The sequence below is a fragment of the Arvicola amphibius genome, chromosome 12 (assembly GCF_903992535.2).
Source record: "Arvicola amphibius chromosome 12, mArvAmp1.2, whole genome shotgun sequence".
NCBI lineage: Eukaryota > Metazoa > Chordata > Mammalia > Rodentia > Cricetidae > Arvicola > Arvicola amphibius.
Genome location: NC_052058.2, coordinates 60,297,113 through 60,324,449, shown reverse-complemented (window position 1 = coordinate 60,324,449; position 27,337 = coordinate 60,297,113). Strand labels below are relative to the sequence as shown.

At 40.8% G+C, this 27,337-nt stretch overlaps 2 protein-coding genes and 1 non-coding gene across 6 annotated transcripts in view; 2 read left to right on the top strand and 1 right to left on the bottom strand.

Annotated features, from left to right (window-relative positions):
- Klhl20 (kelch like family member 20) overlaps positions 1-9,000 on the bottom strand; it is a 40,916-nt gene extending 31,916 nt beyond the window's left edge. The window contains exons 1-2 of one of the 2 annotated variants that reach the window (XM_038350152.1): positions 8,889-9,000; positions 7,799-7,862 (exon numbers count right to left, since the gene is read on the bottom strand). In XM_038350152.1, coding sequence (XP_038206080.1) covers positions 7,799-7,821 — 23 coding nt within the window. In that variant the 5' untranslated portion in view covers positions 7,822-7,862; positions 8,889-9,000. Of the gene's footprint in view, positions 1-6,149; positions 6,265-7,798; positions 7,863-8,888 lie in introns of those variants that run through there. The other variant, XM_038350153.1, reaches the window with a different exon arrangement.
- Positions 9,001-9,090: 90 nt separating this feature from the next.
- Positions 9,091-27,337, top strand: part of Ankrd45 (ankyrin repeat domain 45) — a 41,416-nt gene continuing 23,169 nt past the window's right edge. For 2 of the 3 annotated variants that reach the window (XM_038309494.1, XM_038309496.1), the window contains exons 1-4: positions 9,091-9,160; positions 11,174-11,226; positions 19,671-19,914; positions 25,310-25,655. In XM_038309494.1, coding sequence (XP_038165422.1) covers positions 25,331-25,655 — 325 coding nt within the window. In that variant the 5' untranslated portion in view covers positions 9,091-9,160; positions 11,174-11,226; positions 19,671-19,914; positions 25,310-25,330. The remainder of the gene's footprint in view (positions 9,161-11,173; positions 11,227-19,670; positions 19,915-25,309; positions 25,656-27,337) is intronic. The other variant, XM_038309495.1, reaches the window with a different exon arrangement.
- On the top strand, positions 10,974-11,085 carry LOC119799602. The gene has a single exon (XR_005282884.1). It is a non-coding gene; the product is annotated as a small nucleolar RNA SNORA13 (small nucleolar RNA).

Sequence of the window (27,337 nt, the reverse complement as noted above, 5' to 3'; positions counted from 1 at the left end):
GTCTCATCTCTATGTCCGTCATGTGTATGTGGGGAGTAACTATACTTATTTCATAAAGACTGACAATGTTGAAATTTCTCTAAATTACGTCCTCTGACGCCAAGTGCAGATCTTTATTGTTACAAACTGCCTTGGATTGGACAACCGGATCAAGTATTTAAAATGGAAATGATTTTGGAAATCTGCTCTATGTGCCTATTATTCTTAGGAGAAAAAGCAAACATGTAGTCGCATGGCTGTATTATGCTGTTCTTCTAAAATAAGAGGGCATAAGAACAGGGGTCACTGGTAGGCTGAGATTTTAGTTTTAAATATTCTGGGAAGCTGTATTTAACTCTAGAAGTGTGTAGGTCTAGAAATTATATTTAGTTCTATATATTTAGATATGTTTCTCCTGTTTCTGCTATTTATCTTTGTAAATGTATTTAAGAATCTAGCCTCCTTTCCTAGTCTAATCTTCTCCAGAGAGCTTATGGAAGAAATATTTTATGTTTTCTTAGGTACCTGTAATGAGAAATTAAAAGAGACCTAGAAACATATGTTTATACCTTGCTCATTTATATACCCATGGCTTCCTTGCCTGGTAGAACAAAGGCACTGAAGAAGTAAGTGGCTCACTGGAGAGTAATAAGGTATAAGATTAAAACACAGAAGAAAAGTTTCTTAGGCAGAAGGAAGAATTTCCCTTGGAGATTAATTTGCAGATTTGCCGGCAGTCGGGAAGAGAGGTAACAGATCATGGGAAGAATGGATAGGGATGTGGGATGTTTGCTGTGTAGAATCATGAAACAATGAGTAAGGACGCACAAAACTACTGCTAGGCATCGTCAGCCAAGTGACATTCTATACCATGACCACAGTAGCATGGATTCTCTGTGGCTGGTTTTATTTGACAATACTCACTACTGTGGATCAGAGAATACAAATTCCTGAATTAATCTAGAGTCGGGAAAAACAGTCAAATATTCCTAAAACCTATTACTATACTAACTGCAGTGTCCATTAAGAAATCATTTTCGGTAAATGGCTAATTTTAAAAACAATTGCAATAACAATTTTAGAAACAACACCTTTCTACTCTAAAGCATTTATAATTAAAGATCTGTGGAGTGGACTGTTTCCTTAGACCTGTATATCTATCCTTTTATACCTTTGCCAACAGTGTAAAAAATGTGTTTTTACCCCCACTACTTCATTTTTTTTAATTTGGAAGTTAACAGCCTGTACTTTAAGATTTGTTTGAGCTAACTCTCATTTATAGCTATGAACACACTTGAAAACAAATAATATCTCATTGTGCTGGCTCTGCATACCAGAAGGACACCCACTAAATACCAGATCTCAATCTAATTCCAGACCAAAAAGCCTGGCTGCCTGTTTTAAAAAGATTTGTTTTTATTATGCATTCTTGTGCATGTGTGGGTGGGTGTGCAAACAAGTACAGGTGCCACAGAGTCCCTTGGAGCTGGAGTTACAGGTGATTGTGAGTTGCCTGATACGGGTGCTGGGAACCAAGCTTGAAGGGCCCTCTACAAGCACAGTATGTGCTTGTAACTGCTGAGCCTTCTCTCCAGCCCCTGCCTGTTTCTAAAATTAGAAAAAGGTTGTAGATGTTTTGACTCTAAGACATTTCTTCACTGTTTACCAGATAAAAGTCTAAGTTCCACCCCAGTGATCAAGGAAAAAAAAAAACCAAAAAAAGGAAAGGGCAAGTAGCCATGTAAGTAAACTGCTTCCTTGTAAGGCAGGAAGTAGAAGACAGTTCTAGAGTACGCTCAGACCTTGTCCCAACACTTCATTAGAAGAAAGTCGGGTAACAGCGCAATCTCCAAAGGAAACGAAGCACAATACTCAGTTTTCTTGTGTCCCAGAAAGGAAGAGGAGGTGCTTGTGAGCAAGGCATCGTACAGCACATGCATGCCACCCTGGGGAACAGTCAAATCATGCAGATCTATCTGCTACTATTTTTAAGAATGCATTTCAGACTAGCTGGGATGAACAGGAAACTGCAGCTAAAGCTTTACTTGATTTAGAATGTTTACTTGTCTTCTTTTCAGGTCCCACTCAATCATTCCTGGTACACAGGGTTGTCATCCCTTCTATTCCCTCATTCATACCATAGCTTGAAGAACCTTCTGCATATTGATTGACTCATGATTTATGAAATTCCAGCATAAATCTCTTTTCTATCCATTTATAAGCCAGGCACTGCTAGTTGGTTCCTTAGACACAAAACTCCTAAAACATATGAGAACCTGCTGGAGGTTTAGGAAACTTGCTCTTTTTTTTTTTTTGTATTGTATTATATCCCATCAGGGCAGCACTCAATTTTTCAAGCTGAAACCTCTGAAGTTGTTGGAGTCTCCTCAACACAGATCTACCCCAGGTAATCTTTCAGTTAAACTACCAGAACTCTTTCATGTTAATTCCTCTACTATTATTTTCTCCTTTTTCTTGCTTATCTACCACCTGCCTAGAATTCAGCCCAAACAAATCTGATCTGTATGCCAGTGTACATTGGTTCCTAAAGTAACAAAATGACAAAGGCCAAACTATTTATTTCATGGTTATGGTCTTAATTTCCACAATTTTTGTTTGCCCTTCTTCCTTCATAAATGACATAATTAAATTTAAGATACACTTAATGCGCATATAACTCAGACACTTAAGTCTTACTCTCTCTCCACAAGCTTTTCTGTCTACATTTCTTCTTCATTACAGTGTCCTTAATTACCCTGCTCACTTCCATGCCCATCCTTTGCACCCCTACCCGAGCCAAGGGCCTCACATATGCAAGGTAAGTGCTGTGTCACTATGCTGAGCTGTGTCTCCAGTTCTAACAGCCCTTTTTTTAATTTTAAAAATTTGCCTTTGTGTGTGTGTGTGTGAGTGTGTGTGGTGTCACAGTGCATGTGTGGAGGTCAGAGGACAACTTTTGGGAGTGGGCTTTACCTTCCACCTTGAGGAAGAGTTTCTCGTTTCTGCCTTCTCTGCTTTCAGGGGATGCACCTGTCTGCCTCCCATCTCACAGTAGGCGTGCTGGAATTACAGGTGTGTGTCTCGGTACCTTGCTTTTCGTATGAGTCCTCAGACTAAACTCAGGTTGTCAGATTGTACAAGGTAAGCACTTTTACCCACTGACCCATCTTGCCTGTCTTTAATCCCTTCTTTAGAGTTTTTGGACAGCCAGATGGTTCAGTGGATAAAAGTTCTTGCTGCTTAAGTGCAAACACTTGAGTGTGATCCTTGGAACCATGTAAAATAGGAAGAAAGACATATTGTGCTTACACATTTGAGCAAAAATCACCTACATGGATGCTCACTATAGAACTTGTTTAAGTGTGGTGTGTAGAAATGTCATAATACTATGTAACTATAAAAAAGAAAAAGGGAGGTTTATGTGTATTGGTTACTTAAAAAATAGAAACAGGGTCTTCCTGTATAGCCTAGGTTAGCCTCAAACTCACAATCTTCTTGTCTCAGCTCCTGAGAGTAGGGATTACAGGACTATGCCATCACACTGGCTCACAAGACAATTTGTCAAGTGGTAAAGAAACAGAGCAATGTGCACGATATGTTGACATTAAGGTTTTGTTTTTCTAAATCTTTCCTTTCAGAACTATTCAGAATCCAACCTCAGCTTTAGCCAGTGCCGGACAGCAACCCCTTAGAGTCTGATCTGTAGGTCAATGCACATTGACTTTTAAAGAGATAAAATGATAAAGGACAAACTACTTCACGGTTACGGTCTGATTTCCACAATTCTTGTTTTGTTTGTCCAGCTGCAGCTAAAGAGAGGAAGCCCAGAGCTGCTGTTGTTGTAGTTGTTGTGTTTCTTCTTTCTCTTCCTCCCCGCTTCTTCTTCTTTTTTTTGGGGGGGGGGGTTGTTTGATTTTTGAGGCAGCAGCTCGTATAGTCCAGGCTCCAAATCTGCTATATAGCTGAGTCACTTTACAGTAATGTGACACTCAACTTTGCTTATTCAGTGCTTGGGATCAAACAGGGATTTAAGCGTAATAGGCAAGAATTCTACCAACTGAGCCAGCATCCTAACCCTAATATTTTTTAAGAAAATATATTCTATGCTTGTACATGAATTATAAGGCCTTAAGAACAATGCAGAACAAACAAACAAACAAATGCCTTTGGGAGAAGAATAGTGGGACCTGGGATCTGTCTTGGAAGACATCCTTTTTTTTTTGTCATTTTTGTTGTTTTAAGACAAAATCTTTTATAGCCTACACTGGCCTCAAACTTGTTATGCAGCTGAGGATGACCCTGAATTTCTGATCCTTCTGCCTCCACTTAACACATGCTGAGATCACAGGCATGCACCACTATGCCCAATTTTGAATATGCTATTATATCTTTTAAATGTAATGCCATATACACATAAATACACACAGTTAAATAAATGAAACTTCTGCTTATAAAATTCCAGTCGATTTTATAAAACTGTATAGTTATGAATTATAATACCTTAAGTATTTATATTTATCACTTCTTTGTGCTGGAAACCTTTGAATTCTAATCTTTTTATAACACATATGATAAATTCTTATAAACCTTAACCTGTGCTGAAAAACATTAAAACTTACTTTTCTTATTTGGGAACCTATTATTCAGCCTTCTTAAATCCCCCATCCTCTTGCTTTTTCTAGTAATATTCTATTTTCTACTTATCTGAAATCAGTTTACTTTAGTTTGTACTCCTGAGAATATGCAGTTTTTTTTCATACTTGGCTTCTTTCATTTAACATAATGATAACAAATGTCTATGAAGGTTGCTATTAATGACAGGGTGTCATTTTGGGGGGTGCTATATAATGGTGTGTGGGTGTGGTGTAGACTTACTATTATACTTTCTCTAGTCAATGGATACTTCAGGTGATTATATCCCATGTCTGTGTGTTGCAATAAATATGGCAGGGCAGGAATCTCTCTGATACAGTGATGCCATTTCCTTTGGATATAGATATCCAGTAATGGGACAGCTAGCCAAGTGACAGTTCTAGTGTTAGTTTTTGTTTTGTTTTTAGGATTTTTCATAGTGTTTTCTATAATGGGTAAAAAAAAAAACCATATTAGGAGATAGACTAATTGCTTTGATTTGATCATTACACATTATGTGTGTGTATGTTAAGTTATCACACCTTACTGCATAAATACATACAATTAAAGAGAATGTTAAAACTACAAAAGACCTGCCCCCACCCAGGGAAAAGCTGGAGGAGCTGCTCACTCAGACAATTATGCATTAATCATTAGGTGTCGTGGCTGCTATGGTGTCATGCATCAGGTGCGATGGGTGAACGTACAATCTGTGAAGGAGATGAGCATGCATCCAGATAATCACAATAAAAGGAGTTACTTCTATCCAGTTTCTTTAGCAGCAGCTGAGTACAGACCTAGCACTGCCTTACAGGTTTTAGTAGAAGGGAAGGACAGGGATGTGCAACCAAAGCTTAATGGAGGCAGCATTAAGTGAAGTAAGAACAGTGGATCGGCTGGCCTCTGGCCAAGTGATGATAATAAAGAGCTATAAGTCAATAACTGATGGCATTAGAATTATAAACATCATTTTGAAGAACAGTATGATGTAATAAAAATAAGACAAGCAAAAAAGCTCCTCAGACTGAGTGATTAAGTGAATATTTTATATAGAAATTACTAGTAAACTAAAAATATTGCCGTAACCTGACTTTCTTTTATAAAATCTCCACACTGAGAAGGGGAGCCGGGCACAAAGCCTCACCCCTAACCTAGAAACTATTTGCAACTGAGAGTTACTGAGAGAGGAAAAGTCAGTTTTCCCTGAGTCTATCAACCACACTCCAGGGTATGCTGGCCAATACCAAACATACAGCATTTTTCTGTTATTGTTGTTGTTGTGTATGTATGTTTTAAGACAGAGTAAGAACATGAAGTTGCACAGATAGGGAGTGGGGAGGATCTGTGAGGAGCTGGAGGAGGGGAAGGAATATGATCAAACTATATCACATGAAAAAATTTTTAAATAAAATTAAATTAAAAATATAAATTCATATTTTACCAGTTACTTAAGATAAAACATTTATGGCAACTTGAGGATGAGGCAAAATCAGTGGCTTTTGTAATCATGCTAGAAAATGAAGTGGTAAAGCACTTACTATTGTGTAGTCGGTTTCTCCCAGTACTTTACAGTCTTACATGATTCGTATTGTATGGTAAGATGTAAGGAGGGTAATGGAATGTGTCACCTCTATGATGTCTTTTCATCTGGACGTCTTAAAGCATCTGTGAACATTTGCTAATTGTAAATATCATGGCAGATACACCGATGAAGTTAGCAGGGCAAGAAACAGTAAAACAGTGAAAAGCCAACCGACAAATCAGCAGTAATCTGGAAAAGGCCATATATTCCCACTCCTTTCACTGGAACCTGATCCTGAGATCTTGCTGTCTCTGCCTGCAAGGTGCTGGGTTTTACAGGTTTGCAGTCATGACCAGCCCTTTTTCTAGTTCTAAGCCCTGCCCTTATCCTGTAATTTCTCTTTTCTTAAAAAGTGTCTGTGTTAGCCGGGTGGTGGTGGCGCACGCCTTTAATCCCAGCACTCGGGAGGCAGAGGCAGGCGGATCTCTGTGAGTTCGAGGCCAGCCTGGTCTACAAGAGCTAGTTCCAGGACAGGCTCTAAAAAAGCTGCAGAGAAACCCTGTCTCGAAAAACCAGAAAAAGAAAAGAAAAAAAAAAAGAAAAAAAAAGTGTCTGTGTTATCTTTGATGTTAAGAAATATGACAAAATAGGGTTTGATAACAATAATACGAGTTTAAACAATGAATAAATAGAATTGACTTGTTTCAATAAAGATTCTGGTATAATTTGTTAGGACGGTTTGAGAAAAGGTATTAGTAAATTCTAGAGGCAAGAGAACCTGTAATTGTACAGAGTTTCCTCACACTTCTATTTTCCTACATCTATTTTACTGCTCAATCTTCCCTTTTGTACAGCTATTTAATAAACATAATAGACTACTGAATACCAGTATGATAACCAAACCATAACTAGGAATGCAGTACAGTATCTTAAAAATATTACTTTTATTTGGCAACATAATCTTCTATATTATACAGGGAATTTAATTTATAATAAACACACAAAGCACCATAGTACACTTACCATTATGCATAACAAAAATTACTGTGCAAAAAAAAGCAGATTTAGCCGGGCGGTGGTGGCGCACGCCTTTAATCCCAGCACTCGGGAGGCAGAGGCAGATGGATCTCTGTGAGTTTGAGGCCAGCCTGGTCTACAAGAGCTAGTTCCAGGACAGGCTCCAAAGCCACAGAGAAACTCTGTCTCGAAAAACCAAAAAAAAAAAAAAAAAAAAAAAAAAAAGCAGATTTAAGTATTCAGAACCAAAAAATTCAAACTCTCTTTAGAAACCTAACTCCAACATTCCATTAACAAGTTGCAGAGTGTGTTGGTGCACACCTTTAATTCCAACACTTGGGAGACAGATGCAGGTGGATCTCTGTGAGTTTGAGACCAGCCTGGTCTACAAAGCACATTCCAGGACATCCAAGAGTACACAGTAAATTCTTGTTTAAAACAACAAAAACCAAGCAACAACAACAAAACCAAAACAAACAAAAGAAGCTGCTAATTTCTGACATTATTAGTTTTATTTGAAACAAGAATGATTAATTCCAAGCAGGATTTAATAAGGATTGTGAATAAAATAATTTTAAATGATGCACCGTTAGTAGCCGCTAAACTTCAATCAGTGAAATCAATGTTTTTTTTTCTTAAATGGCTTACCTGCGCATTGGCTTTCCTTCCATGCACCATGAAAAGTATCCTTCACCGTATTCTAAAGCCGTACCTTAAGCAAGAGAAAAGCAGTAACTTACTAAAAACGGTTTCTGATTTCTCCAGCAACTTTCATAATCATTTCACTCATTTCGTCTGTAATCAAGAATCTTGCATCCCGATATAATGTTTGTGCAGACGCACAATCATAACGGAAGGTGGTGCCTTTAAGATGACCATCATTAACTGAGGATGCTAAATCGATTGATTATATGGAGGGTGAGGGAAGGTGTGAAAGTAGTCATGATAGCTAGTCGGTTTTGTCTCTGTTCGAAACGCGCTTGGAGTCTCTCTCTCTCTCTCTCTCTCTCTCTCTCTTTCTCTCTCTCTCTTTCTCTCTCTCTCTCCTCTCTCTCTCTCTCCTCTCTCTTCTCCTCCTCTCTCTCTCTCTCTCTCTCTCTCTCTCTCTCTCTCTCTCTCTCTCTCTCTCTCTCTCTCTCTCTCTCTCTCACTTTGCCTTCAAGTGTATTTGCAGAGCAAACACTAGATACCCACAGCAGTACTAATTTAATGAGTCGGATAGGAACACTGGATCTGAAGGTTAACTTGTTCTGAAGTGACAGGGGGCAGGCCGAGGCATTTGCGTGTAAAAACAACTCAGTTTCCAACCAGCCCGGACAGCTTGACCAAGGGCAGGGAAAGTACAGCGCCAGACTAACGCTCTCCCAAGCAATCGTCTTACTTCCCGAAATACTGTCCACCACCAGGATCTCTCTGGCTTTCAAAGGTAAAATGGGAGGCATTAGTGCTCACTCCCTCAGAATCCCAAGTGAAGCTGTCCATGATGCGGAGCCCTAGCGTCCCCAAACAGCACCGCACAGGCTTCCCCTGGCGACAAGACACCGGCAAGTAGCGCAGTCTGGCGCCCCGCAAGGCCCGACCCAAGCGCCTCAATAGTCTCTTTTCGGCACAGACTGACAGGCGACCTACAAAGAGCTGCTCTAACCCCACTGGGCAGCTCGGCAAGTTGAGATCACAGATCTGCGGAGCGAAACCTGGAGCTCTGCTCTCCATCCCCTGCTCTAAGGCTCTGACTTACTGGCTTTGACACTTTTTTCTCTGCGGCACCTTTCGCTGCCTCCTCCGCCCTCTCTGTCTCCACCTCTGGCGCCGCTAGCGCAGGGAGGATGCGGCTCCCGCAGCAATTTCCTTTCTCCGCACCCGCCCCTATCCAGAAGCAGGAAGTGGTCCTGTCCCTAAATCCTTCCCGCCAAACTGCCCATGTTTAGGCAAGTGGTTCCGTTCTGGGTCCGGAAGTAGCTGCACCTCTCGCTGAGTGTTTCCCAGTACTGGAACCGTTAGCGTGTCCGGGTAATTTATTGATGTATTTAAAAACATCCTTCTTCTTCACCATCCCCTGACGTGTTTCATAGCAAAAGCAATAGAAAGATGGAACTAGTTGCCGGAAGCTAGGAATTTTGATTTGCTTGTGGCTGCTAGGTTCCCCCCCCCCCTTTTTTTTTTTTGGATACAAATGTTGTCCATGATTGTGGATTGAATTCTTATCACATGCAACAAGGAGTTGAGTAGTTTCTATCAGTCCCCTACTATGTGCAAGTCTGAGGACGCTATCACAGGTACCTCACCCTCTAGTTTTTCTTCAACACAGTTTCAAGATATTGGAGTTTAATCCAAGATTCTAATGGCGTCCTTTCTCCTTAATTTAGATGCTTCTTTTGTGAACTTACTTTAATCCTAAGAGGAAAAACGCTTTTTGTATTTTGTTCCAAAATTTTTCTCAATAATTGGTCGTCTTGTTTTTACAATATATTTAGAAAGCAACCAACGAAATAGTTAGAAAGTGGGGGTTACAATTTTAAGTATATCAGTAGAAGACTGTTGCTGATTTGTTGAAAACTATACTAGACTTAGTTAATTTTTTAACTGATCTTTACATGAAATCTACAGACTCTGCAGTTGTTTCTGAGAGGAAATATACCTTTTATTAATAAACTTGTAGTTGGAGATGATTGGTCTAAATATTGAAGAAGGATTTATGACCATCATTCATATTTTGCTGATGGCGCCAAAGAATTATATAACTTGCAAAAGGGCAAGGGCACCTGCAAAGCACCTTTTTGGAATACACAGCATGTCAGGGTTACAGCCTGGACTTACGTTGTTTGTTTTGCCAATCTGGTGGCTATCAAATGGTTTGGATGTACATTTCTCTGATCAATTGAAATGTCATTTTATATGTGCAGCTGCCAGTAAGGTTTCTTTTGTGTGAATTGCCTAAAAGGCATCTTCAAAGTGACCCTTAGAGTCTCCCAAAATGTGAATTATTTTATAGCTATAAATTTCAATAACGAGGTATAAAAACCACTAAGCAATGCTTGTAACTAAAGATGGAATTTAAGCCTATGGCCAGGGAAAAAATTAATAGTTTCTATTCTTGACAGTCTATGATTCATTCTTCAACCCACTGTAATCTGGCTTATGCTTCTACTTCTCTCTTCAAAGGCGAGAAGTTCAGTGTAAATCAGCTCTTCCTGTTTATGTCAAAACCTATAAAACTATACATAGAAATAAGCATAATGGAAACCTGGCATTTCCAATTATTATAGAACTCCTACAATCCCACTAAGTCTTCATCTTTGGGGATTGTAAATTTCTAGTGTGGTTTTACAATATGTGAGACAGTGGTAACAATTAATACTTTCAAGATCAATGAGCTTAACTTTTAGACTTTCAATTAGAAATAATATCTTGTTTGTCATTTATGAACTACATAGACTCTAAGGTTTAGGTGTAAACAAGACCCATGGGATTCTTGTTTTGTCAAATACTCGTTCTTGAGGAAATAGACACTGTAATGATAAATAAAAAAGAAAGGTGAAGTGGGTACTTCTTGGCAGGCCCTGCCAAGGTATGCTACTAAGCAAACATGGTTTGTGCAACAGTTAATGCAAGAGGTTTATTGGTGGAGGGAGAGAGTGAAAGGCCATGTTGGAGAGGTGACGTGAAAGAGGAGGCAGGCAAGCAGTCAGTCAGACAGACAGACAGACAGAGAGGCAGAGAATAGGGAAGGGGAGCAAGGGACGTGAAAGGCAAGAGAGGAAAGAAGAGGCAAAGAGAGGAAAGAGGAGGGAAAGAGATGAGAAAGAGGCAACACAAAGGGTGTTGTCTTTGGTCACTAATGAATGTGGTGTCAAAAAGGCATAAATTAATGCTTTGTAGCTTTTTCTTACCCTGGAGTTTGGTATCTTGGTGTAGGAGCTGCAAAAGTAACAGAAAATCTACCCTAGCTTGTGTATGTGGGTGAATGTACTGCCCAACTCTGGGAATGTGGTTGCCTTTAACTGGTTCTTACTCATTTGGCAGGTGGGTATCTGAAGCTGACCAGCACCTCCAGAATGACACGTGGGAGCTAACAGGTGGCTTAGGGGTGTCCTTAATGATTTGGGAATTTGGTCTTTAGAAACATGGATGACTTAAATTTTCTAAGAGGTGTGTCAGGACACCGCATAGATGAATGTACACTTTGTAACAAGGCTATGAGAAAATATTTAATAAGCTGCTTTGGAAAAAAGAGACAATAAAGGAAAGAAGAGGCAAAGAGAGAGCTGTACCTGGCGGGCACTTTTAAGGGTTGTACATGTCACACAGCTGAAGATGGAAAGGCAGAGTCAGAGAGAGCCAAAATGGAGCCACCAGGTCAGACATGCTGAATCTTTCCCGGTAAGCCATGACCTCGTGGTGAACACAGAGTAATAGAAATGGGTTAGATCAAGATGTGAGAGTTAGCCAATAGGAGGCTAGAGCTAATGGACAAGCAGTGTTTTAATTAATACAGTTTCTGTGTGATTATTTCAGGTGTAAGCTAGCTGGGTGGCCAGGTCCAAAAGCAGGCCCTCTCTCATTCAACAGAGGGTGTCCTTTCCAGGTGCCTCAGTTGGTCTAAATCTCTTCAAGGCATCTATCTGGTTCAAAACACTTTTTTGTAGCCTGCCTTCTCTGAGAGTCTTCTTTGTAACTTGGCTTGTCTAAATCTTCTTGGCATCTGGGCTCATGCAAGAGTCTTCTTTGCAGTTCAGTTTTTTTTCCCCTTCCTCAGGCAGGGGAGGGGGAAACGAGTGAATCTGGTCAATTTCAGGTACTTCCTGAAGCTATTTTTGGGTTGTTTACTTTCCTACTTGAGGAGCTTTCCTGTAGGATGGAATGTTTCAATCGCTCATGAAACTGCTGCCCAACAGGTTACAATGAAACTTTAGTGGCCTCAAGTTGACATGACTAGGCTGGGTCATTATACCCTACAAAAATCAAATGTATTTAGAATATACAAGTAGGGTAAGAAAATATGGATGCATTTCTTGAGTGGAAAAATACCTCTTTGACTGAAGGGATTGGTATCAGCTCAGGACATCCCAAGACCAAGTTCTCAGCACAAAGGAAATTTATTTGCCCCAGAGGGTCAAAGGGCCGGGAATAAGACAATAAAAATTAGAAGGTGAGGGAAGAGGAAAAGGGAACAAGGAAGAGGGCGACAAAAGGACTTCTGGATAAAGAGAGATAAACATGGCCTATAGAAGCATGGTTTATAAAGGTTTAAAAAAAGGGGAAACCCCCATATTAGAATGAGGTGTTTAATTTTAATTAAGTGTGTTAATTAGGTGAGCCAAAGAGGGCTTTTGATGGCTGGATTTCAATACTTTGAGAGCTAGACCTTGGTAGTCAGCCCCAGAAGGAGGAAATGGCCAAATAAGGATATAGACCTTGATGGCTGGTTTTGGAAATGCAAATGGTTTAGCAAGACAGAGGGAATGGGGGAGAAGGGTGAGGCCTGCCAGAACCATGTTTGCCATGATCAAGCTGGCTAGAGTTCCTTCACTGACCACAGCTGAATATTTTTTTAAGGATTAGATAGCAGGGAGATGGGTCAGTGGGTAAAGTGCTCATGGTACTCGCATGGAGATCTAAGTTACTGGAATGGATACTTATTCTAGGTATGAATTTACCTTTCCTGGATGCAATGCTGCTGCCAAACCTCACCGTCTATCATATTCCTCCTGGAACCACTTCTTTCCACGGAACTCATTTCACAAAGAAGTGGAGCAGTGCACTCATAATGAATATTCTTATCTTGTACCCACCACCCTGCAGAACTGACTTGACAGAATGGATAGAATGGCCTTTTTAAAACAGTCACACAACTAGATGTCAATAGCCTGGAGAGTGGGGTGGGGTGGGGGTGCAGTATTCTCTAGAAGGCTGGGTATACGCCAACTCAACATCCAAAATATGGTACTGTTTCTCCTTTAGTCGGGATTCACAGGTCCAAGAATCAAAAGCTGGAAATGCCAATGACACGGCAGTCTGCATTAGTCAGGATTCTTTAGAGGCACAAGAGTAATAAAATGAATATATATTATAAAGTAGGAAGCAGTTAGAGACTTGGTATAATGACCAAGTCAGATGTATGGGCAGAAACTCAAAAGTAAGAAAGGACTGTCATACCAGCTTTATGTCTACAGTATAAATCATCCCAACATGAATCTCCAGGTTCAAGAAGATATATAGTTGCAGCGGACCTTGCTTCCTCCTCATGCATCAAAACAGAATCCTCAGCCTGCCTGGACAACCAGGTTATCCTTTGCCAAATTTCGGCCAATAGATGGGAGGGGAAAAAAGAGAACCTTCTTCAGAAGCTAGGCCCTGTCCCCACAGCGGTTGAAAACACTGCCATGCAGGACCTCCAGAAAACAAGTGGCTTTGAACTCTGCTTGCAAACAAAACCACTGGACTTCCTACTGAGTTCTACTGGGAATTGGTCTTGTTAGCTTCTAGCTCTCATGTCTGATTTTCATTTATATCAGAGAGGCCAAATCAGAGGGTTAGCAAAGAGAGGAGCCATCCACGGAAGCACATTGATTATGGCTTCTCTATCGATAGTGTCCAAACTGCCCAGGAAGCCCTTGACATCAAGCACTTGCAGAGTGTTAAGAACCAAAGGGTCTTATATGCTGTATATGCAAGTGCTCCTCTGTACATTAGAGCAGTGAGGGATCCTGTGGACATTCAGGTATGTTTAAAGTGTCATACACATTGCGTGACCAGACTGTGCATCTTCTTCAGAACTGGCTTTGGTTACACTTTCAAAAGATTCACAATTCCTAAATTTTCCACTTTGGGTGAATTTTTTTTTGTCTTTTGTTTTTGTTATTGTTTTTGTTTTTTCAAGACAGGGTTTCTTTGTAGCTTTGGCACCTGTCCTGTAACTCATTCTGTAGACCAGGCTGGCCTCAAACTCACAGAGATCATCCTGCCTCTCTTTCCTAAGTGCTGGGATTAAAGGTGTGCACCAGCACTGCCCAGCTCACTTTGGGAGAATTTTTAAATGCTATGATTTTTAAGGGAAATTAGGCTTTTGTCTGATTTTTTTTAGACTTAGATTATTCCCAAGTCAGGGGACCAGAGTATATTATTGTCCTGGCCATATCAGCTTCTCTTATGTTGTCTGTTGGAATTCTGGACCTGAGCAGAGCAGGCTCGTTCCCAGGTTCTCCAAGAAGGCAGGAAGCCAAGGCAGCACGTTTCTTTGTTCTTAATTGGCTGAACACCTAAATCCTTCATGTCATGTGTCTCTGATAACTCCAGATAGAAGGAATCAAGCTTGAATACCTAGTGACTCTCAAAGCAGACCCTCAAACAAGAAGATTCTCATATCAAGTGTACTCAGATCTTCTGAGTGATAGTCTCTTGCTTGCTAGCATCAGATTGACCAACAACATTTTCTTCAGTTGAATTTGTAGCTAGGACACCTGTTCTACTGCCAGCATGTCCAGATTCCATGCCTAAGCCTAGAGGACTCTCAGGTGCCTGCACCCTGCTACAGCCACAGAAGCGCAGCGGTGGTGAGTGTTCAGTTTGTTTCTGGCTGTTGAGCTGTGTGCTCCTGGGCTCCTGACACATCTGGAAATGGTCTCAGTGCCTCATTCGGTTGTCAGTCTTGTTTCTAATAAATTAAATAATTATAGGTATACTTGCCTATCAAATAGGCAAGCATCGGAGTTGAGCAATTTGCTTTGCTGACATAACTGAGGGGAAGTATGTGTGTGTGTATGAAAAAAATGGTAACATTTCTATGGAGAGAGATTTGGCAACTTCTAGCAAAATTACATTTGTGTCCCTTTTGACCTCATAATTCTGCTACCCCAAAGGAAATAGTAGCAGAAAGAAAAGAAAAGGTAAATGTGATAAGACAGTGAGAACGAAGGGTTAAGCACAAGGCTAGTCACTGTAGGACTCTTAGTGATAGCAAAAATGGCAAACAAACGAGAAGTCTCACGAGGGGACTGATTAAGCAAACCGTGGGATGTCCATAGGATGGAGACTGTGCCCTATAACATAAGGAAAGGAAAGATCTACTAATACTCTTGGGGTATATTGTGAAAACAATTACTTCCATGCTCGATTCATCTCATTGTTTTGGAGCCTGCGGTGAGGAGCCTTCCAATGTGGCGTTCTCATGTCAAGCTTGGATGAATGTGGCTAGAGGATACAGAAGATTGTGGCTGTTTGATTCAGACTCCTCACCACTACGTCAAAATACCTGAGAAGAGCAACTTAAAGGAGAAAAGATAATTTTTGGCTCCTGGTTTTCAAGGTTTCTGTGTCTGTCTTGTTCTAGCTATCTGGTCCCGAGCAAGGCAGATTATGACAGCAGTGTGGTGGAGGAGGTCACGCATCTAATGGCAGTCAAGTCAAGAAGCAGGGGGCAGGCAGGAAGGGTCTGTGAACAATGTAAACCCGTCCAGGGTGCCCCCTCCAGTGACCAACTTCATCTATGCTCCACTTCCTGATTTCCAACCCCTCCATTAAAGCGCTGAGATTACAAATCCCCTGAGGGTCAGAGCCCTACTACCAGTCACTTTTAAATGACCGATTCCACCAGCCGAGGACCAAGTTTTTAACACTCAAGCTCTTTGGGTAATGTTAAGTCCGAGCTGTAACAAGGGCAGTGAGTCTGCTGTGCCTGGGCCGTGCTTGAGCCATGAATCTCCTTCACAAATCCATTTCTAACCCTATCGGCCTAAATGCACCACCCAGTTGTTACTGACATGAGCTCAGAGAACAGGATCCAGTTAATTTAGGCTTCTCAAGTCTATTGAGTTTCTGGTCTGCAGTATAGTACTAGCATTCAGAGCATTAAAAACAATCCTTAAGAAACTGGGGTTGCAGAGACTGCTCAGCTTGTACTGCTCTTGCAGAGGATCTGAGTTCTGTTCCCAAGCACCTATGTGAGGCTGCTCACAGCTGCCAGTAACTCCAGCTCCAGGAGGTCTGACTTCCTCTTCTTCCCTCTGATGGCATCTGCACTCACATGTACATACCCCTACCCCACGAACACAAATACACATAGTTAAAAATAAATCTTGAAAAAAATCTATTTAGCCAGGTGGTGGTGGTGCACACCTTTAATCCCAGCACTAGGGAGGCAGAGACAGGTGAATCTCTATGAGTCTGAGGTCAGAGAGAGTTCCAAGACAGTCAGGACTATACAGAGAAACCCTGCCTCAAAAAACAAAATAAAAAACAATCTTATTTCAAGCTAACTGTCCATCTGCAATCCCAGGAGATAAAAGCAAGATTACTGCCATTTTGAGGCCAGCCTAGGTTACAATAATGAGTTCTAGGCACAGTCTGGCCTACATAGCAAGGGCCTGTTTCAAAGAACCAGAACTAGGCCAGCAAGGTGACTCAGCGGGTAAAGGGGCACTTGCTGCAGAGCCTGCAGACCTGAGTTTGACCCTTGGGACCACATGGTGAAAGGAGAGTTTGCTCTGCAAGCTGTCCTGTGACTTTCACACAAAAGCTGGAGCAGGAGGGTGCCCCTGCTCCAGTAAATGTGTAAAAAAATACAAAATGAAACAAACAACAGTGAAAAACTCTGACTTTTACTTAATTCCATTTAAATCTTTCAAGAAACATTCTTGTTTGCAAATTCTTTGTAGCCTCTAAAAACTAATTAAAAATACAGTTGCCTACAATTATGTATTATATCATCTTCGATCCAGATATTAAAAACAAACAGACCTTCCTCGGCAAAATGCTACAGTAAAAGAAGAAATTATTAAAATGATGTGTTACTAACTAAGGTATATCTGATTGCTCATCACTAGTAAGAAATGGACTTCAAGAGAGAAACCCATTGAGTGGTGACTGCAGGAATAAGCTGGCAGCTCATAGAGCATCTGGCTTGTGTTCCTGTCTATAATGTCAAAGTCTAAAATATACAACTTCGTTGAATTGAAAAAAATCTTAACATTTAAAAATTAAGATTCTTCGAGACCAGCCTGGTCTACAAGAACTAGTTCCAGGATAGGCTCCAAAACCATAGAGAAATTCTGTCTCGAAAAACCAATAAATAAATAAATAAATAAAATAAAATAAAAAAAATAAATAAATAAAAATTAAGGTTCCTTCTTTCTTACATTACAGAACTTCAGTTCCATAGTGGTTGATATTTTGCTTGAGTCTTAAGTCATACAAAAGGGGAAAAGTTGTGGAACAATATTTGTATGCTGTAAATATGTATTATTTTTACTGGTTAATAAAAAAACTGACTGGTCTATATCTGAGCAGGAAGAGATATAGCAGGAGATCCAGACTAGGAGGATGCAGGAAAGAAGAAGTGCAGAGTCTCAGGAGTCTTGAGCCAAATGCAGAGGAACCAGGACCTGTAGAAAATGAGGCAACAAACCATGAGCCACATGGTAGAACTTAGATAAGAAATACAGGTTAATTTAAGTTGTAAGAGCTAGTTAGTAACAAGCCGAAGCTATTGACTGAGTGTTTATAATTAACATTAAGTCTCTGTGTGGTTATTTGGGAGCTAACTGGTGGTTCCAGTGATTAAGGGATATCAAACCTGAACTGGCCATCTCCTGCAACGAGGCAAGACTTCCATTGGAGGATTTGGGACACCAACCCAGCCATACACAAACCCTTCAGCCTATAATTTGTCCTGCCTACAAGATGTGCTGGGGTAAAGATGGCATAGAAATTGTGGGGGTGACCAGCTGATAACTGGCACAGTTGGAGACCCATATCCTGAGATGGAGTTCCCCACTGAGGGCCAGGACCCAGGGGTGGGATACCCCCAGATAGACCCAAATAGGAATAACAGAGAGAAAAGAAAAGAAAGGTCAATGAAATGATTTCTAAAGATATTCTGCTATTCTCATAGATTGGTGCCTAGCCCAACTATCATCAGAGAGGCTTCACCCAGTAGGTTATGGAAACAGATGCAGAGACCCACAGTCAATCATTAGGTGGAGCGTGGGGAATCCTGAAACAGAGGAGGACACCACAAGAAAACCCACAGAATCAACTGACCTGGCTAATAAGGGCTCACAGAGACTGAGCCAACAACCAGAGAGCCTGCATGGGACTGACCTAGGCCATCTGTATGTATATGTATATAATGTATATAAATAAATGTAATATATATATATATATATATATATATATATATATATATATATTACAGTTGTGTACCATGGTCTTCTTGAAAGACTCCTAGCAGTGAGAGCAGGGGATGTCTCAGACTCTGTTGCCTATTCTTGGAACCTGTTTCTCCTGCTGGATTGCCTCATCCAATATTGGTGGAGAGGGGGTGCTTGGTCTCATTGCAGCTTGATATAACCATGATATCCATGGGATCCCCGCCTATATCTGAAGAGAAAACAATGGAGGAGGAATGGATGGTGTGTGTGTGTGTGTGTGTGTGTGTGTGTGTGTGTGTGTGTGTGAAAGTGAGAAGCACTGGGAAGAGGGGAGGGAAGGGAAGCTTCGGTTGGGATGTAAAAACAAGAAGATAAAAAATACATTAACTTCATCGAGCATCATGTTATGTGTGTATGTGTGTGTGTATGTATGTATGTATGTATGTATGTGTGTATGTATGAATGTATGTATTTTTGAGCCAGGGTTTCTCTGTGTAACAGCCCTGGTGTCCTGGAACTTGCTCTGTAGACCAGGCTGGCTTCAAAATCACAGAGATCTGGCTGCCTCTGCCTCTGTCTCCTGAGTGCTGGGATTAAAGGTGTGTACCACAATATCTATCTATCTATCTATCTATCTATCTATCTATCTATCTATCTATCTATCTATCTATCGTCTATCCTTGTGTATGTGCATACATGTGTATATTTGCCTAAAGAGGTCAGAGGAGTGTCAGCTCCCTAAAGCAGGAGTTCGGGGGTGTAGTAAGCTGCCTGGTGTGGATGCCGGAACCGAACTGCGAGAGTATGTGCTCTCAACCAACCACTAAGACGTTTTTTCAGCCTTCAAACTTTGGCTTTAAGAAGTATCCATCTTCAGCTCAAATGCTGAGCCCTTCTGAACTATCACCTCCTCTCTAACGATTTCATTGTAGAAATAGAAATCATGTTTCCCTTCACACTTGACTTCAGAACAAAGACTTCCTGGTTTTCTCTCTGCCAAATCACGTGAACACATGTACTGCTTAACAAGTAAGGTGGCAACTTCTCCGCAGGTTTTTCCTTCAGTTTTCCCCTGGCCATCCCCACCTCCAGGGCTGTTTTGAATTTTAAATTTCTGAATAAGAAAGAATCTAACACATCTAACTTCCAAGTTCCTTCTGCTTCTACCCAGTTGGCGTTTGTGAGTTGTCAGGAGACAGTCAAGGTAACACTAACTTTATAAACTCCCCCAAATAATTTGGAAATTAAGCAAGGTATTTAGTTGCATTTTAAAAATAGGATTCATCCCCATATTTTCAAAAAGAAATTCATTTAAAAGCAAAAGAGGAGACCAAAACGAGCCATCAACAAACATACTTCATTTTTTATTACAGTTTAAAAATTGTTCAAAACAGACCGATTACAGAATATTTTTTACAAAATAAAACACCTGCACGCCACCACGGAACGCAGATTTTCGTTACTGGGGAGAATTCCTCTAAGCTTCTCCCCTCCAGCGTCCTGTGCCTTTGCATCCCTGACCTTCTCGCACAGCTGGAACCTAGGCTCTGGGTGAGGCGCGGCTGCGCGAAGTGCGCCGTCGCCATGGTAACCGCGGAAACCTGGGCCCTGGGAGAGGTGAGTAGGAGTACAGGCGCTGAGGTCCTGAGTGGGCGATGGGGGCGATGGGGCAAGATACACCCGCATCATCCCTACGTGCTGCTGTGGTAGGGACTGCCGGTGTGGGCGTCAACCAAGGCGTCCACGCCTGTGTCTCCCACGGGCTTGCGTATTTTGTCCCGGCTTTGAGCATCCCGCAGCTGCAGAAGGGCAGGGCAGAAGGGAGAACTCAGGGAATCACTGTTCTCTTTTCACGTGACCTGGTTATAGTCCAAGGCTGACCTTCTGTCTGTGGATTCTCAGGCCTTCCCTCTTGGTTGAATTTCTGGGTATTCAGAGCTGACTTTGCTGGGCGAGGACCCAGCTCTTCTGTAAGCTGGGACTTAGGAATCCTTAAGAGACAGTTATTTGTATTATTATTATTATTATTATTATTATTATTATTATTATTATTATTATCATTATTATTTTCTTCTTTGAAGAAATAATTCAGTTGGCTAGAAGAGCCTTCGGGGTCGACTCCACTATAACTTTGGGCAGCCTCACCTGCCTCCCTACCCTTTGTATGATTCCAGTCTCATCACCATTAAGCCTTGCCACCCTGATACTGAAAAATCACCCCTCTAAGAAAGTCCTTCTGGAACCTTCTCCCAATCTGTTGCTGCAGCACATCCTTTTTACAGTTAGAATAAGCTCAGGCTACAGCCCTTACGTCCTTTGTCTCTGCCGTTGCTGATTAGACTGTGGGCTGTCAACCACCCTTGTGTAATTTCCTATTTTTGGTACTTTGCAGCTTCTAAATGTTCCCGCTGTGTAGTCGAGAAGTTTTTAGACCTTTCATAACCATTTAGTAAGTCAGAGCAGGTTATAGCCTCACTCTAGAAAATTCAAGTAAGTGAAGATGAAATAAATTAGTGACATTCTGACTTCATAGGCACAGTCTCCTCTCCCCTCTCTATGACTAAGCTTGTGTTTCATATTATTATGTATGTGGACATAGAAAACATAATTTGTTTTGTCTCCTTAAGAATGAGATTTGAAAACTATGCCCTGTGGGCCAATATCCATTTTGCAAATATTTTAGTTATAGCCATACCCATTTATTTGTGTGACACATGTGATTAGTCCCCTGCAACAAAGGGAGTAACCATGTGGTACACAAGCCAAGTAATGTGCCATCTGACCCTTGACCCCTGTTTGGAAGGTACCGGTTTCCTGAGGCTGTCGTTTCTGGTACCCTCTGCAGCCCTGTGTCAGTCTCCTCTCCTTATCCCTCCTGTTTTAAGTCTTCTCCCTCCTCTTTCCTTCCCTGTTGTTTCCCAATTCTTCATCATGCTTATTACCATATCACAATCTAAAATGGCCTCTTTTACTTTTCTTGTTTCTTTTTTTTTTTTTTTTTTTTTTTTTGGTTTTTTGAGACAGGGTTTCTCTGCAGCTTTAGCTTTTCTTGTTTCTTGCCCGTATCCATAAGTACCATGATTGGAGGGAACCTTGAACTGAAAGAAACTCAGTGGGCCCTGACTTAGATGAGGGACTAGTTAGAGCTGTCTAACTAGTGATATTGTGTTTGTGTTTCAACAAATAAAGCTTGCCTGAAGATCAGAGTGCTGAGCTAAGCCACTAAAAGCCAGGGAGTGGTGGTATACATCTTTAATCCGAGCTCTAGGGAGGTGGAGATTGGAGTAATATGGCTGGGAGGAGAGAAGAACATAAGGCAGGAGGAGACAGGAGCTCAAAGTAGTCTGAGATTTGGTGGAGACAGATGCAGTCAGGAGATGCAGTCTGAGGACAGGATCGCCCCTCCGGTCTGAGCACTGGTAGAGGTAAAAGAACTCTCTAGTGCAGGTCACTCTGCTTCTCTGATCATCAGCATTAACCCTATATCTGACTCCGGGTTTTATTAGTAGTACCAATTAGAATTTGTGCTACACTCATTAGTTTGAACTTTTGCAGTAATGGTATAATTGGCCATTCTTTTTTGCCTCTCCACTCTGATTTGTCTAATGCATACCAAGGCTTGTCAGATCAATTTTATTGAAATACACTTAGTTCCCAGCGCTGGCTCCTTCAGCAGTCACCTGCCAATTGCCTATAGAATCCAGTTTAGACTTCTCGCTGCAACCTTCGCCTGTCTCTATGCATGTACCGCATGCTCATTTCCAGAGGTTTTCACTAAGCTGGTTGATTTCTCTTTTTTTCTCTTCTCTCTCTCTCTTTTTTAATTTGGTTTTTTGAGACAGCCCTGGATATCCTGGAACTCGCTTTGTACACCAGGCTGTCTTCAAACTCATAGAGATCCACCTGCCTCTGCCTCCCAAGTGCTGGGATTAAAGGTGTGCACCACTATGGCCCCACTCAATTTGTTTATTTATGAAAAGGCTTTGTGGGCTTTGCTCTGGTACTTTTTCTTGGGTTTTTCTCAGTAACACAGTCTTGCTCATTCTTTATTGCCCAGAACCTTTTGGTAAACATCTTGAACCTTGTGATCAATCTAGTTTTGTTTTTCTTCCTTCCACTTCCCCTCTTCTCTTCCCCTCCTCTTCTTTTTCCTCCTCTTCTTTTTGATACATAATAATAAAGAAGATTAAAAGAGTGACATTCTGCCATTATAGGCCCACTACCCTTTCTTCTCTCTATGCCTGTATAGTTTATGAAGCTTGTGTAATATATTAGTATACATGTGAGTAAAGAAAATATATTTGTTTTGTCTCAAGAATAGGATCAGAAAGCTACAGCTGATGGGTCTTTATCTGTTTTGAAAATATTTTATTTGCAAAATAAAAGTCTTGTTGTCTAACCCAGATTAGCCTTGTATTTGCAATCTGCATGCCCACCCTCTCAAGTCCTTGGGACTACAGGAATAGTCCACCACGCTGGCCCTCTCTTGTTTTAAAACGTGTTGTTTCTTAGTTACTTTTCTATGGCTGTGATGACCAAGGTAACTTATAAAAGAAAGCTCTTATGAGGCTTACGGTCTCAGAGGGTCACAGTTCATGACTACCGTGGCCAGGAGTGTTGCAGCAGGCAAGTAGGCCTACCACTGGAGCAGTAGCTGAGAGCTCACATTCTGAGAAACTAATGTGAAACCAAGAGAGCCAAAAGGGAATGTTATAGGCTTTTGAAATCTCAGTTTCAGTGACACACCTTCTCCAACAAGGTCACACTACTAAGTAGGTGAATCCTTCCCAAACACCAAGTTTGTCCTTCCCAAACAGCACCAAGTATTCAGATATATGGACCTATGTCAGGGGTGGGGCGGGGGCACTCTCTTTCAAACCATCACTGAGTGTAATTGCATCTGCTTGCATGTTTAAAAAGTTAATTTACCTTTAGTTGCTTTTGATTAGCAAAGATACTCCCTGGTCTATATGTGCCATTGAATTTGCTTTCTCAACAAAATAGTGTTGAGTTATGCACATTGTTATAGTCTTAGTTATTTAACACTAAGGAACAAATTAGCCAAGCTTGGTGTGTTTAAAATAGCACATAGGTTATCTCACAGTCTCTGTGTCTCAGGAATCTGGGTACAGTTTAACTAGACCCCCTACTTCAATGTCTCGCAGGAGGCTGCAGGCCAGGTAAAGTTCACCTAAGACAGGGCTGCTTTCAAGCGCATTAAATTTTTTTTTTTTTGTCAGAATTAAACTCTTTATAGGCTTCTTGGCTAAGGGCCTCTCTTCTGGTCAGCTGTTGCCAGAGTTTGCCCTCAGTCTCTTGAAAGGTGTCTCCCTCTACTGTGTAAGAAGAGCCAGGAAGAAAATATGAGTCACAGCCTATTGGGATTCATCACACCCTTAAGATACTATTCTTGCCGCCGTGTCCCTTCGTTAGAAGCAATGTGCAGCCCATGCCGAAAGGTGATGGAATTCACAAGGCATGGGCATCTGGAGCATAGTACTGTGAGCCACAGCAGAAGAATCTGGTCACATGATCTGGTCACATGGTATACTGCTGTAACTCATTCAACTGCTATCTTTAGTTTTTTATTTAAAAAAATAATGTTATTTTTATTCAGATGTGTGTATGTGAGCCTGCATAAGTTTATATATACCAGGTATTTGCAGGAACCCAGAGCAGACCTAGAACTAGAGTTAGAAGTGCTTGTGAGCCGCCATGTGGGTGCTGGGAACCAAACCTGGGGCCTCTGCAATAACAGTAAGCGCTCCTGCCTGCCGAGTCATCTCTCCTGTTCCTGGGCACGATGTTCCCCTTAAGGATTTTGCTGTTCTCAGTACATAGTGATGTCATAATATTTGTTGTGATGTCATAACATTTGGTGTGTATAGGGGACCATGGTACTCTTCTCTGAGTCATTTCCAGTTTGATATTCGTTCCATCAGAGTGAGCCCTGTTAAGATTTCCTTAATTGACCGGAATTAATTTTGTCTTCTCTTAGAGTCCCATAGAATTTCATGTTATGGCACTTACTGCTTGTCACTTTTTGTAACATAGATTTTGTTCATGTCATATTTTCTCCTGTGTGTACAGGAGATTGTTGAGGAAAGAAGATAAACTTGTTTGTTTAAAACTGGGCGTAGTAGCCCACACCTGTAATCCCAGCACCAAGGATGTAGAGGCAGGAGGATCACCACAAATTCCAGGCCAGTCTGGTCTACAGAGCAAGTTTTAGGCCATCCAGGGCTACATGGCAAGACTCAATCACAAAACAAAACAAATGTGTTTTTAACTATATAAACATTTAAATAACATTGATAAATTTTCAATAAATAATAAGTTAATAAATTCTGTTTGAATAGATTCTGTTTAAAAGCTAGTACCTAATTTTTTTTAAGTCTTAGTAATTTGGCTCTAATGATCCAACTATATTTCTTAATTCTCCCTAACAAGAATCATTTTTAGGCAGATAAATTTATTTAACAATTCTCTTTTGATTTTTTTCCTAATGAATTTAGTTTATTTTGATCTGTTCCTATTGAATTTACTATTTATATTATATATTTAGTATTTTGTCAGATACTGAGGCCACATGTTTACTCATTGTAGATTTTATTGATTAAATGGTTTCTCTGTAGCTTTTGGAGCCTGTCCTGGAACTAGGTTTTATAGGCCAGGCTGACCTCGAACTCACAGAGATCCACCTGCCTCAGCCTCCAGCAGAGATTAAAGGCATGTGCCACCGATGCCCAGCTAGAGCAGCTTATTTTATGATCATAATTATTTTCAAGTACATATTTTTGTTACATTTATATCATCAGTGAACTGATTAAAGATAAATAAGTAGCTTTTAATCTCAGCAAAGTAGGTGGATCTGGTGTGTTCAAAGCCAGCTGGCTTACAGAGCAGGTTCAGGTCAGCCAGAGCTGCATAGTGAGACTCTGTCTCAATAAATTAAGAAAGTAAATATATAAACACTGATATGTTTGAATTGCCTTCCTTCCCTCCCCCTCAGTGCTTGGTATTGCTGGAGTGAATGGAGCCAGAAGGCGCTCCAGAATCAGAGGGTTCAGAAAAGTCAGTATTTTCCTCCCAGCAAGACTATGAAGAATTCCAAGAAGCAGATGAAACAGGCTCAGAGAACCCCCTCTTGCAGCCGGCTCTTGCGGGGGATGTAGAAGGTTTGCAGAAGATTTTCGAGGATCCCGAACACCCTCACCATGAGCACGCTGTGCAACTGCTTCTGGAAGAAGACATTGTTGGGAGAAACCTGCTGTATGCAGCTTGCATGGCTGGGAAAAGTGATGTAATTAGAGCCTTGGCAAAGTATGGGGTGAATCTGAACGAAAAAACCGCCAGAGGTATTTCATCTTTTGTCAGTATCACTTGTGACCAGCCAAGGATGTGTCTCACAGTCTTTGTGACTAGACAAGTTTGATGTGCCTGCTTTATACTTTATATAACTATTTCAAAACATTTTTAAATTTGTAGTGAAAACAAACAGTTAAATTAATTTTTTTTAATCAAGCCCAAACTTATTGGCCAGTTGTGTTTATGCCACGAATGAAAGATTGGTTATAACGTAAAAAACAAAAAACAAAAAAACAAAGCTAGTGTAGTTCCCTACACTAAAAGATTAAGCAGTCAGGGTATCGTCAGTGGCTCAGTTGGTAGTGTGCACTTCCAGCATACACAAGGCCACAATGCATCTATTAGATTCAGCCCAGCATTGCGGAGCTGGTTCTCTCCTTTCACCTTTATGTGGGTTCTAGGGATTGAACTCAGGTCGTCAGGATTGTGTAACAAGCCCCTTTACCTGCTGAACCATCTTCCCAACCCCTCATTGCACACTAGAAAAGCCTCCAGAATTGAGCCCAAATAAGCCTTATTTTCTTTATAAATTAATCCTTTCATAATCATTATGATTTTAAAGTTGACGCTAAAAAACCTGGTTTTTATCTGATTTAAATTTTACTACTTTTGCTTGGTATTCTTTTCTACTTGCAGGAAATATCTCTTTTCTACCTTTTAATTTATCATCTAGTCTATGTGTTTTATTATCAGTAGGGTGAGTTTGTTGCAGGAAGCATATAGATGGGTATTGTTTCTTCTTTCCCTGTCTTTTTATCCACATCTTTTAGTTAGGGACTACAAGTTACTTGCATTAAAGGTTATTATTAGTATGTAACAATCTATTCTTGAAATTTTGTTAGTTATTTTCTGTTCTTTGCATAGCCTTTGTTATTTTCTGTTATATTGTCTTTGAAGATTTGTATAGTTTTGAGGTTCATTTTTTTTCTTTGTGTGTCTATGTGCTGGATAGCTTTATGTCAACTTGATATGCACTAAAGTCATCTGAGAGGAGGAAACCTCTATTAAGAAAATGCCTCCAAAAGACCAGGCTGTAGGCAAGCCTGTAAGGCATTTTCTTAATTGTGGGTGGTGCCATCCTGGGCTGGTAGTTCTGGGTTCTATAAGAAAGCAGGCTGAGAAAGACATGAGAAATAAGCCAGCACTGCTCCATGGCTTCTGAATCAGCTCCTGCCTCCAAGTTCCTGTCCTGTTTGAGTTCCTGTTCTGAATTCCTTTAATAACGAACAATGATATGAAAATGTAAGCCAAATAAACCTTTTCCTCTCAAAGTTGCTCTGGTCATGGTGTTTCATCACAGAGGCAGTGACCCTAACTAAGATAGCCTCTCCTATTGCTAAGTTTTGTCTTTTCTCCTTTTAGAAAGGTTTATTTTTATTTTTCAGTGACTGTGTGTGTGTGTGTGTGTGTCTTTGTCTATGTCTGTCTGTGTGTAGGTATGTGCACATGAGTGCAGTTGCCTGTGCAGGCCAGAAGAGGGTATCTAATCCTATGGAGTTGGAATTGCAAGCAGTTGTGAGCTTCCTGTCCAGGGTCCTGGAAACTAAACGAGGTTCCTCTGCACAAGCTGTACTAGCTCTTAGCCAGCGAACCAGCTCTCCAGCCTCCACTTCATTTTATTTTATATGTTAGCCATTGCCTTTTTAGTTATAGAAATGGTTGCTTTCTCTGT